General features: G+C 45.0%; 1 protein-coding gene across 2 annotated transcripts in view; it reads left to right on the forward strand.

Moving 5' to 3' along the window:
• The first annotated feature begins 9,679 nt into the window (after window positions 1-9,679).
• TP53BP2 (tumor protein p53 binding protein 2) overlaps window positions 9,680-13,125 on the forward strand; it is a 48,160-nt gene continuing 44,714 nt past the window's right edge. The window contains exon 1 of one of the 2 annotated variants that reach the window (XM_065679785.1): window positions 9,680-9,914. In XM_065679785.1, coding sequence (XP_065535857.1) covers window positions 9,888-9,914 — 27 coding nt within the window. In that variant the 5' untranslated portion in view covers window positions 9,680-9,887. The remainder of the gene's footprint in view (window positions 9,915-13,125) is intronic. The other variant, XM_065679784.1, reaches the window with a different exon arrangement.

The following is a 13,125-nucleotide window of genomic DNA, read 5'->3' on the forward strand; positions in this document are numbered from 1 at the left end:
CATCCAACATCAAACAAACTCTGCTCCTGTATTTGCCTTTAATCCTGTATATTATGGAGGTTTCTTGTGTGTAATAGCTGGGGCAGCAAAGAGATGGGACCAAGGGCTGTTTCTAGAACATTCCATGGAGAACATGCTTTGGAGCATGGTGACAGACACACCATAGTTTCACAACCATTTTAGCCCCGCAGAACTTGGCACAGCCGTTGAGAAGTATGGTGCCAGTCTTCTCTCTGCCTTCAGCTATGGCTGCTGCTTTTTTCCCCATCAGTAGCATTAAGCGTGTGTGCTTGACTGGGGAACTGAAGCTCCAAAGACTGACTTGCCAAAGAAGATCACTAGGCAAATCCCAGAAGTGACAGTAGCAAAGCATATGGGAAAAAGCCATAAAATGTTTGGGGAGAATGGGACCACTTGTTGCAGTACCTGCACCAAAGGTAATACAGCTTAAAACATTACAGGACTAAAGCGTTAGGTGCCTGCAGCATCCCTGTGCTTTTTTTTTCAGCTGTGCTTCTTCTCTTTGAAGATTTATCTTAACCCACTTCTTTCATGTGCAGCTCTCCCCTCTCCTTGGAAACCCACCTGCAACCTTTCTCTTAACAGAAAAAAGATTGTAACTGCAGAAGAATTAACTCGGGAGCAAGGCAATGCAAGGGGAAGCCTTTATGTGTGTCATCGTAATGGCACTCCAAAAATGTGCACTGAAATTAATATTTCCTTTTTGGGAGCAGAACACTCTGTGCCTTGTGCGGATTTGGGAGTGTTTTGCTCCCCCCACCCCTCAACTCATCAATGCTGCTGTAAAATGATCTGGCTATCTTGAAACAAGGGGTTTATTCTTGTGCTTGATTTTAGGACCTGATCTCCTCTCACATGCACACTCAGCAGTTTAAAACACTCCCAGGAGAATTCTTCATAGAATTCTTGTGACTTGGCATGTGAAGTTTGGGCTGGCAGTCCCTTCATGCTTTAAAAGCTAGTGGATTTTTTCATCCTAAGCATATATAATTTAAGATGGTTTCAAGAATGATTTTTTGTTTTGTCTTATCATTTGGACAATTGAGGTTTTAAGATACAGCTTGATGTTTAATAAATGTAGGCTTTATGTTCTATACATTTACTGTATTACTAAGTAGAATATATTAATAATATGCACTGTATATTTTATATTATGAACCACAACTATATAAATAGCTTTATAGTTAATAAGTTTGCTTGAGTAAGTAGGCTAATTCTGCCGCCTTCCAGGTTCTGATTCACATCCTTCCCCAGTGTATCTCATGTCATTTTTCTGAGCATGAATCACTTCACATTAAATTTGCAAAAACACAGACCACACACTTTCACTAAATCCTCATCACAGGCTCTGTAGTGGCTTAACTTTTCAGTTACTATGGGGTAGTCTGAAGCCAGACAACTTGATAAGACTTCCTGAAAGAGAGGAAATAAAGTTTTGTGGAGTCTATTGCACGTCAAATAACACACAAACATTTTGTCAGTGTTTTAGGGCTCATGCAGGATACAAACCTGCTTATTTGGGTTACCGCTCATTTAGGTTTCTGCAATGCTCGTAAGAGTTAAAAAAATCTTGAAATAATTTTAGTTTTGATTGTACCGTGTTAGTATGTATCTACACTGAACAGATTGAACCTCTCAGCTTACTACAAGCTTATGAGACCATATGTACATCATGCTCCCAACTGATTGGAGTGTGGTCTGTTGAGGATGGCGAGGATTCCGAAATTTTAATGAAAGTACGTGAAATATTTTGTTTGGGCTTTGTATGGAAGCAAAGCAACGCCAAGAGCTGTGGTGAAATGCCTTAAATACGAGGGAAGTTGTAGTATCAAATGTGAGAAAGGAGAAATTCAGGAAAGGGGAGAAAGTGAGAAGCAGGAGCTAACAAGCAGACATCTGGGAAGATAGGGATGGGGAAGAAACCTAGCAGCAAGGGTTGGAGTTGTGTAACTAGGTCAAGAACTGCCATGTTAATGAGGAACATAGGAGCAGAGAGGAGGAATGTGCTCAAAAACTGAGGATAAGAGCAGAAGTTGGGTGGGAGGAGAACAGATTTGTTTTATTAAGTCAGTGTAATCAATAGAAAAATAGAAAATGCCTTCCCACATGGCACGTTTTCTCTAGGGTGGCAGCAGTTTGCTCACTTTATGGATATTAATGTTTTTTTAAGAGGTCTGGTGTATTCACACAGCTATAGTTTCATTCAGGCTGCTGGACGCCAACGTAAAGTCTTGCTTGCTTAAAGGTCTTTTTTTGAGAGTCATTAAACAATGAAAAAAAAGCCACATTGAAATTTCCTTTTAGAATGTGCTTAACAAATGTGAATTTCACAGATCCATGTTTTGCAGCTGAGGCTTTTGATCCTTTTGTAGGTAACTTAATAGTTTTTGTAGTAGAGTCAGGTTCAGATATGAATGTAATCCCAGTTTAATTAAATCAACATATTTAAATTGACCTTTTGTAGTTCAGCTAGTTTGGGGCTCCCTAGTGCTCCATGTTGCATAAAAAGTTGGTTGAGAAACCACCTCTAAAATCTACATCTACCTCATAATTTATTTGTAATACTATGTATTGGGTATCTGATAGTGATCGTAAGCTGAAGTTCAGAGGCAAAAGAATGTGATGCTCCTTGGGAAATGAGAAGTAGAAGCAAAAGGAAAATGGATATAAGACAGAACTAAAGAAAATACAACCTCTGTAGATTTTTCTCTGCTAGAAGTATGGGGACCAGACTGACCTTGAGTAGTTTTTGTAGGCTGAGCATATTGCTCAGTCAAGCTTTCATTAAATAGTTTCTTTCTGGTTTTAATTTCAAGAAAAAAGTATAACTAAAAGTATTTTCAAATCCACAGGAAAGTCAGAGTTTGTAGACATGTAATATATTAATTAGGAGAACTGATGTACCCGGGGGATAAAAAAGGATGAAGGTTCAGACAAATAACCTTTCTGTTGGAGTCAAAACACCTTCCCTGAAAGAGGACTGCAGAGACTGGATAGCATGTTCTCTTGCTCAGGTTACATACTCTCGCACAGCTGTACTCAGAAGTTAGCTCGGTGAAAAAGCATTTATAAAACAAAAAGGGAGATTTCAATTAGATTACATGACTTTTGCTAATTCTCTGTATTGTTTTCTTGTAGGATGTTCAGAAGCTCTAGGATGGAGAATCAGCTTCCATCATTAGGAGGGGCTCAGTTTTGATGTAAGTTCCAAGGAATTCCTTAGATTTTAGTGTATTACCACATACTTACACTATGATAAAGATAGTTCAGTGAAGGCATCGGTAATGTCTTTCTGTGTCTCTTCAACTCAGTGAAACATCACTGGCATGACAAACTGCACTAATAATGTTGACGTAGAAGAAAAACACAGCTCCCAAAGTGTTTGTTGTCACTTACAGACCACATGTGTGTGTCTGCCAGGGTTATCTAAAGCAGAGTTTGATTTGCTGAAGCACAGGACTATAGGTCTATGTGAGAAGGCACAAAGGAAATACATAGATTAACAAGGAGGATCCATATACAATGATGTGGTCTGCGCAGACCTTTAGTCACTTTACAAAAAAAAAAAAAAAAGGAATCGTGGGGGCTGATCTTGAAGTAATTTTGTATTTTTCTTAAATCCCTCTGGTTTCATTCTCTCTTGACTCCCGAGGGACTCCTAGCATGAGCTAAGCCTGGCTTCTTGACAGCTAAGAAACAGGGGTGAGACAGCAGTAAACCAGCAGTGTTGAATTAACTCTCCACATTCTCTAAACATCCAGTTTGGGATGAAGGTTCAACGTCACTGTGTGGCCAATCAGTGCCTTAAGGTTTCTGGTAAGGAATGGGATTTTCATTGCTGAATTCCTGTTAGCAACAGCTAAGCATCTACGTGCTTAACAAGCATGTTTTTCAGTTCCTTCCCTGTTTTTCCTTACTGACCAGCTCCCTTGTGGGGCTGGATAAATGGCTGCAGCCAGATACGGCTTTCTCATACTGCTGTAATTGCCTTAGCCATTTGGTTACAGAGGGTCTTCAGTCAGATCTGTGCTGTGATAAATTAACAGGCATCCAGAGTCTAGTGAGTGAATGTAATTAAGTTATTGAGAGGAATATCAGCTGTGTATGGTGCATATGAAACACTAAATTGTGCCAGACTGTGTTTTGTTCAAATATACTGGGGACTAACAAATGACAAAGTTTATTTCTCCTCTTTTTAAGATACAGTGCAGACTGGCTTTAGCTGGATACGTGTTAAATTACTTGTGGGACAAAAGATTGGCATTTGAAGTCCATGGAAAAGAATTTTGAGTGAGGAAATTAGAATTTTCTTCCAGCAAGTAACTTGAGAAGTTGGAGAAGCTTTAGTTTACTGAAGTTAATGAATTCCTGGTTGTTCTGGAATAAACAAGAGACTTTTGTTTACTGTGAGTGATGCTTGTGTTCAGCGGTATTAATGTTACTTTCTGCTTTTATAGAATCATCCTTTGAAAGTGTTGCTAAATTATCAGCTTAAGAGCTGAACAGGTTGCAGCAATACTGATGCATGTTTCTAAAGTCGTTTCTGAGTGCTGCTAGTTCCTGGGTGCTGCTGGCTCTGTATAATTATTAGCTTACTGAGTAATGTGGTTGAGTATGTACTTTGCGCAGTGGGAGCACGCGTGACCCTCACAACCTCGGTAATGGGATTAGTTTACAGAGAGAATGCAAGTTGAGCAAGAAATATTTTTTAATTAACTTTAAGGTTACAGATTCTGAACCTTTGGTGTCTCATGTACTTGCTTCCATGCATTACCAGTTCACATGTACAGTGACCAATGAAGTTTATATTCACTTTGTACAGAAATAAGTGCTTTCACAAGGCAAGACACTGGCTCATGTGCCTCTGAGCAAGGTAAATGTAACTCAGCTGTTCCTCATGTTGGGAAAATTTAGACTTTGAGCTGTGGCACAGGCATGTGACAGAATACAATTTTTTGTTTAGATTTTAAATCAACATCATCTTTGTGTGAATAAGGATGCGTATGTCACAACCCAAATGGACTTCAGCTGACAACAAAACATACCTTTCCACAAAATCTGGCCCATTCACGTAGGGACCTGATGATGTTCTTCATTAAGCATGCACTGATATGATAAACTCCCTGCAGGGAATTACAGCTGAAGAGAGTGATTTCAGTTGCCAGACACAGATGTTAGTGAGCAAAGCAGCTTATCACCAGGAGGAAGGCATATATATTATACCACCTCTCAATCCTGAAGAAAACCTTCACAGTGAAAGAATTGGACTTGACACAAATTGTGGCAAGCCACCATGGCTTTATGTAAGATTTTCACTTGCTTAATGCTTCTTGATGTAGTGTCTTGAGTACGGCACACAGCTCTTGCTTTGAAAGTAGTCACTGGGATAATATGGGATGTTCTAGCTAATTTGGTTAGCAGGTTCCTTTAAGAATTTAATGAATATCAGCTGCAGATTTTGGATCTAGTGAGCTGCTTTTTTTCCGTCTAGGATGCAGACTCAGTTGTTGCTGCATGTTTTCCCCATGTTGCATGTTTTCACTTCAAGGTCTGTTACCTGATCTTTTTAAAATGAATCAAATAGTGTAAAAATACAACATTAAATAGCGAAAATTAATCTAACAACCACTGGAGGGCAGCTGGTGGATTAGCAGAATTGTATGAAAGTGCTGAAAGTATTTTCTATGGCTACTTTTTTTCTTTGTGAGGAAATTTGACAACACTGACCAGTTGAGGCCCTTGCTTTGAATCACTGGAAAGGCCTTATCTTGAGCTGGGGATTAGCTGCATAAATGAGGTACCAGAAGTTCAATGTTGCTGGAGAGAATCCAAACACGTGAAGCTGCTGTGCTATGCCCCAACCAGCAGAGGTTAGGTGAGCAATTCTCTAGGCATTTTCCCTTATTCCCGCCCCCCAGCAATCTCAGTTCCAAAGCTTTCCCTTTCTGCGCTGTTAAATCCTATCTCCTCACAAAGTAGAGCTCAGAAGTTTGACGTGGTGGAGTTTTAACAGTAGGTGGCAGTGGACAGCAAATCTAAACCAGGTGGCCTCCTGCTCGTTTTACATGGAGGCTGTTGGGCTGATCTCTGACAAACTCTCTCTGGAATTACTGTCTTAGAAACAGTCTAAGCATATGTTTCACCATTTCTTTCTTTTTCTTTTTCTTTTTTGCTGAAGAATGAAAGAGGTTTTTCAAATATAAACAGCTTGCAGGTACAGCATTTTATTTTTTATTCTTACAAAGTATTGCAAAAGAGATGTTGCCCGATACCTGCTGCCTTGTAATCCTCCTAATTGTGCAAGGGCTGTAAAAGATGATTTGACTGGTCTGGAGGCAGTTTTAGTCAGGCTTGTAGAGAAAAGGATGAGACATTACTGTTAAAATGGCTTAGATATAGCACCGAAGGAATTAACTGAAGTTTTGGAGTGTTAACAAGCCTGCTGAAGGTGGGAAATGCAACAGTGTCTTCCCACCCCCTCTCCCTCTGATCCCATCATATGGAAAGAAAAGATGATGCTGTTGATTTCTCCTAATTGTCATTACCACTGCTGTCTGTCATGTCCTTCTGCTACTGCAAGTTTTGTTGTTCAGATCGAGTAGATTTCTTGTGGAAAGAAGAATGATTCAGCTACATTCTCTTGGTGGTTTGGTGTTACTTTTCTTGGATACTTTTCAAGCCATTCCATGAGTATTAGCTTCCTCTGGGCCCTTGCTGTGATTGCTTCTAAGGAGCTGCATGTGGTCTTAGTCAACTGCAGCATGCTCCATCAAGCTGCCAAGAGTAGTGGGAAGCAGGGAAGAGGTGCAGAGCTTTAGCTGCCTGCAGTGTTGGCTCCCAATCCCATGGATCTCATCTCCATTTCTGTGGCAGCTCTGTACATGCAGAACTGAGAAGTGTTGCCTTTTGCCAATCCTCTTGTGCATGACTCAGTTATCTCCAACCGCTGACACTCCGGAGGTTGAACCTGCGGTCAGAAACCCTCACGTGTTCCTTCCCACTGGTGGGGGGGAATCATCTCCTCCCTGCTCGTAAACCCTAAAATCTTTCCTGTCGTTAATAACCCACTGTGGGAAATTCATGTCATGCTTATCTAGTGAAATCATGTCTGAATTGCCTTAAGGCGCAGAAATGTGGCACGCTGTAGGGAAGAGATCAGTGCTGCTGAGCTCTGCTCAGGCAATTTTGACCCTGCTTTACCTGCAAACCTGGCAAGGGTTGTCCCCTTTGTTGGACAGAAGCTGTGATCTGAAGAGTGTGGCCAGATGGCACAGAGAGCCGCCATCACTACGTATGAGTCATGGAGCCTGGACAAAAACTGGGAAAAAATAGGTGCACCCTTTGAAGCTTCATTTCCTTAGCAGGGATGGGGTTGTGGCTTTGTGTGCAAGGTGTAAAAATTAGGAGTTGTGCCAATGAAGACTTCTGTGGATTGACCAGTGGGAGGCATGCCGTGGCAAAATGTAGCCGCTGTGCACACAGGTGCATCCAAAAACCTCTTTTCTAGCTGATTCGTATCTGTTTCCAGTTTTATTTTGCAGGCTTAGAAATTGTTATTGCAATACTGTAATGAGTATTACTGTGAGGGTGGTGAGGCACTGGCACAGGTTGCCCAAAGAAGTGGTAAATGCTTCATCCCTGGCAGTGTTCAAGGCCAGGTTGGACAGAGCCTTGGGTGACACAGTTTAGTGTGAGGCGTCCCTGCCCATGGCAGAGGGTTGAACTAGATGATCTTAAGGTCCTTTCCAACCCTAACTATTCTATTGATTCTATGATTATTAAGAATTAATATGATTATTTATTTAAGAACTCGTGTCTGTATTTGAGGAATACGTCTAAAAATCACGCCTCCTGTTTTATCCCTTTACCAGCTAGATGCTCCTAAAAGTTCAGTAGAGATTTACAGGAGGATTTTGGTTCTCCTTCGGCACGTGCCTGTAACACTTTTATTTTGTAAAATGCTTCAAAGGTTGAGTTAAAACAAAAAATACCGAATGAAAACTGGGGTTAGAAAGCTGCTGTGGGTAGGTGGACGAGCGTGCCCGGACAGCGAAGGAGCGTCCCTGAGTGAATGGGGGCCACGAGAAGAAACCGGTATTTATTTATTAGGCTCTTGCTTTGCTCCTGAGATGTTGGGAGTGTTTCGGGAGCGCGCCCGCGGGTACAGCGCAGCGGAAGCGGCGGTAGGGGCTTCGCCTGCGGGCTGGAGGGTAACCGCGGAGGGGTACGGGGCGGTGCTGCGACGCCACGGTGTTGCCGAGAGACACGGCGCTGTTTTCGCAGGGTACCCAATAGGCGTCGGGGGAGGTGACGTCATCCAGCCGGCGGCCCCTTCTCATTGGCCAGACCTGGCAAGGGGGTGGTGCGAGTCTCGGGGGGAACGGTGCGGGAGCGGCACGGAGGTCCGCACGGAGGGAGGGTGGCCTCGGGCTGCCCTGGGGCCGGGCAGGAAGCGCGCCGCTATGTGTGTGTCTGTGTGTGTTAAGGCTGGTCACGGCTGCGGGTGAAACAGTCGGTCCCGACCTCCCGTCCCGCTCCCCGCCGGTCTTGGAGGGGTTCTTCCGAAGGCGAAGCGCTCACGGAGATGTGAGCCCGAGCGGGGAGGAGTTGTACAGCTGGTTTAAATCAGTGCGAGGCACTTCTGGGACGTGTTTTAATTATCCATATATTTCATAAACGATGCAGCGAAAAGAAAAAAGTCTTAAGTTTTTCTTTGCTGTAATTAGACAACTACAAAAATAGCTTTTACATCCTCCTTTTGCAAGCCCCCCCCCGCCCGCAGCTGCAGCAGCTTTCTGTTAAAACAGTGTTAGGTTACTGCACTGGGCTTCCCGGGGTGTTTATCAACGCTGCCGAAGTTTCTTTACTGCCTTCGAAAAAGCGATGTTTAGATACAGATCAGGTGTGAGTTTTGTTCTCCCTTCATCTGAGAACTTTTAATTCTCTCCCCTTTTATCCTTTTTTAATTACTGCGAAGATTTTAATACAAGTAGGGAAAGCAGATGGAGCTGGTTTTCCTGCAAAGAGCCCCATAACGGTGCTGGTTTAGCACAAGCTTGTTCTTTCAAGCCGCCTCTGAGCTTTTGAAGTGCTGATAGTAAAGTACGCGGGTTTGAAATGGGTGTCCCGTACGCTGGTGGGGGTAAGGGAAAACTTCCTTAATTTCCCTCTTAAGGGGGTGTAAAAGATTTGCGGGGTGGTTATCTTTTGAGGACAACCCAACCTTGATACGAGTCTTCTTAAGACTTTATTTCCGCGTCTTATCGCTGTTCTGCGAGCTCTGACTTGATCACTGTGGCTCGACTGCCAGGTCGACTAAAATCAGCAAAACAACGAAGCGTGCTTCTGGCAGGGGTTGCGCGCACAAGAGGGGAACGGGGTTGACCGGCAGGCTCCGGCGTTGATGCCTGACCTTGGCCAGCCGCTTGCTGCCCGCCTGTCCGGGGACGCTCCCCCTGGAGGGGAGGGCCCGGCGCTGTGCCCGGAGGCCAGTTTCGGGGGAGGTGACCCCGCGCTGATCCACACGTCCCCCGCAGAATCTCGGCCCCGGCAGCGCTGACCCCCACCGCGCCGACCGGGGAAGACAGCGGAGTCCCCCGGCGGGGGCAGGAGGCGGGCCGGCCCCTCCCGGGGGTGGGCGGCGGGCGGGGCGCGGCGGCTCCTCCTCGCCGGGCCGGGGTTAGTTTCGGAGCGGAGCCGGGGGCGCCTGCAGCGGAGCTCGGTGGGAACAAAGCGCAGGACGGGGCGGAGAGGCCGGGCACGCCACCTCCCGCAACAGGTCTCCTCCCTGCGCGTCCTGCTGAGCAGCACAGGCCCTCCTCCCCCCCGGTCGCCGGTCTCCCGCTCCGGGCGGCGGAGCCGTCCCCATGCGGTTCAGCTCTAAGATGATGCCGGTGAGTCCCGGGCGGGCAGGGCCGCGGGGGGCGCTCGGCTCGGAGCGGCGGGTGGAGCCTGGGGGCCGCCCCCGGGGCGCGGAAAGTTGGAGCGGGGCAGTGGGAGGGAAAATGGATCCTGGCGACGTGGAGGGGAGCTGGGGGGAGACTCTGCTGCCCTCCGGCCTTCCGGCCGCCCAGTGCGGGCTCCGCGGCCGCGCAGGGGCTTCCCCTCCCCCTCCCGGCTTTTTTTCCTCTCTCAGCTCTTCCTTTTCTTTCTCTCTCTCATGCCGGGATCAACTTGTTAGACGGGCCCGCTGGAGCGCAGCCAGCGCGGGGGGCCTCAGCGCACGGGAGCTTCCCTCTCTGTTCCGCTCCGAGGGGCTGCGGGGTTGGGTGGGATAAGGCTGCACCCTCCGGGGCTGTTTCCCCGCGGGGTAAGCAGGCACCTCCTTTGAATCCTGCTTTTATTCTGTTTCATTTAATGGCATCAACTTCTTGGAAGTTGTTATGAGCCGTGCCGCCTCTCCTCCTCCTCCTGGGGGGTGCTGTGATGGTGGTTTTGTTTTCGAGCGCCCGTACTCCAAGAGGAAGATGGTGTCCATGTTGTTTACGGTTCAAAGGGATGATTTGCTCTCCGGGGTGGGTATTCCCATCCTTGTCTGGGGGAGTTTCAGGAGGTGGTGGTGGCGTGAGTTAAACCTACCCTACTCTGGGAAGTGCCTTGTATTAAGGCTTTCACAATGGACTGGGAGGACCACCTCCATTCAGAGTTTTAACATCAGTTTTCAAAGTACACCGTTGTTGTCAGCTGAAGTTGGATGGAAGCACAGCACAAGAGTTCTGCTTAGTTTTCAACACAAATATATGAAAGTAGTGACAAAAAATACTTAATTTTCTTAAAAGGTATGCCTGCCTCTACCTGGTTTTACCAGCAGGGATGCCCCATGAGATCTGTACGATGTTGTTCTGAGAAACTGGAATACGTACAGAAAATCCCATTGAGTTTAATACCTGTTTAGGCCGAGCTGAAGGTATTCTAAAACGTTCTCTCTGCCACCCTGCCCCAGGCGATGTAGCCTGCCTTCCTTCACTTGGTACCCAGTAGCTCTACATGCATAGGTGGTCCACTAAACAGCACTCTTCTATTAAAGATTGTTTTCAGTTTAACTCTTCCAGGAGCTGACTGAAGTAAGCAAGGAAGGAACTGTACTGAAAGACTGGAAGGTGAAACTGGGAATCTGTGCAGGAAGGATATGGGTGTCAGGGATGTTTGTTTTGCTGTCCCTGTGGGGTTCTTCCTCTGCAATTAGGAGGAAATAATGAGCAATAATTGGATCTAGAACGCTAGAGAAGGAGGGGTGACTGTTGTAACTAATGAGGGAGGAACAGACAGAATATGAGCCCAACTACAGATTAAATAGCCGATGTGTTGTGCAACTGTGGTGTTGTCTGCCTATGAAAACTTAGAAAAACAAGCAGTAAATGTAACGAGGTGTTAATTCAACCCATGTCACAACCAGGCTGGGTAAGCACTCTCGTATTACAATGAGATCTCCAAGAGATGCTATTGCTGGCCAGTTCCTTGTCACCGAGTTAGAATAAAGGAGAAAAAAAGCAGGAGCAGTCTTACCTCATCAGGGGACAAGTTCTGGAGTACGCATTGCCCTGGTGGCTCAGGTTTTTCTTTGGCTCAACTCATTGGTGATCCTGGGTTTTAACCCATAAATAAAGGGATGGAATACTGCCTTTTCACATTGTGTTTACTGTGAATAATGAAAGATTTGTGAAGGCTGAATGTGGCTGAAGGAATGAAAAATATAAGTATTATGAATATTAGAACTTTAATTCAGCTTTAAAAAAAAAACGACCAAACCAAACGAAAACCTGACTTTTGGCTTAGTCTTCAGGGGCATAAGATTTCCAGCAGTGCAAAAAGGTGCTGTAGAAGTGCTTTGGTTCACTGTAGGGCGCGTAACAGCCCCTTGCCACTTTGAAAGCATTTTATAGTAAATACCCTTGCATGAATGTGAATATGAATGTGTGGAAAACGCAGTGCCAAAAGCAAGTTTTAATGTCCTACTATTTATCTTTTTTTTTTAAGTATTTCTACATATTTCCTCATAATCTTTTAGTTAAACCTCCACCCTCTCATTTCTATTTTTATAAAGAGATTGAAGACGTTTGGAGTGGGAAGAGAAGGAGGGTTTGAAGAACGGAGGGAGTGGGACATCTGAGTGCTCTTTTCATGCAGTAATGAGGTGTTCATAGACTTGAGTATCTTTATCTGTAGTAGTAGGCTGGCCCTAAACCATCTGCAGAATGTTTTGTTTCTTGCTTAATGCTTCTTAAGAGGTCTCATTCTCTTCCCCACCCTCCAAATCAAATTGTCCCTCTAAGTTTTTAACTCTTTGCTCCAGGCCTGTCTCTCCTGTGCTCCAGAAGGTAGCATGGACAAGGGATTAAACAACATGGGAGGGCTCGTGACTGCAAATGCACGGTTTCAGCCCGGATTTCACCTCTGAGTAGCTGCCAGTGAAAAGCTTGGAAGCTGCTATAGCAGCATGACTACCCATGCTCTTGAAGGGGGGCTGCCCTGAAATGGGAATGTTTTCCTTGCGGTGATGACAGACAGAGCTCAACTGCTGCTGTAACCATATGTCAGGACAATGTGATTAAAAGCCTGTGTAAGGATGTAATATGAAGTAATTTGTGTGTAGCTGTACTGATGAAGGTAATAACAGGGTTAATGCTGGCAAGCTGTGTGAAGTCTCACCTTTCATCTGGGAAGCTTGTGGGAGTGTGACTGGTACTGTTAAGTAGTGAAAAGGAGCTGGAAACACTTTCTGAAATAGCATATTTTTTCTGCAGCATAAATGGTCTCTCTCTCTTATTTTACATTATTACCCTAAAGATAAGCATGCATTGAGAAATAATTTGCATCATTATGCATACTGGATAAATGGCTTTTTGCAGGCAGTGGGAGGTAACACAGATTGAGCTACTCTTTAATGCCCAGAGAAGTTTTTGGATCAAACCCCCTTGAACTAGATAAGAGTCCATTTTGCAGTTTGTCTTGTGTGCAGTAGTTATTGGAAGCCTCCTGGAGATCAGGATGGATCCAGATACGTTGTTAGGGTTGGGGACTAACTTGGCAAACTGGAGAGTTCTTAAATTCCTGAATTAGTTTTGCCTTCTAGCATCAGAAATGACTTAAATTCCTGAAACTGAA

Source organism: Lathamus discolor, chromosome 5 (genome assembly GCF_037157495.1).
Source record: "Lathamus discolor isolate bLatDis1 chromosome 5, bLatDis1.hap1, whole genome shotgun sequence".
Classification (NCBI taxonomy): domain Eukaryota; kingdom Metazoa; phylum Chordata; class Aves; order Psittaciformes; family Psittacidae; genus Lathamus; species Lathamus discolor.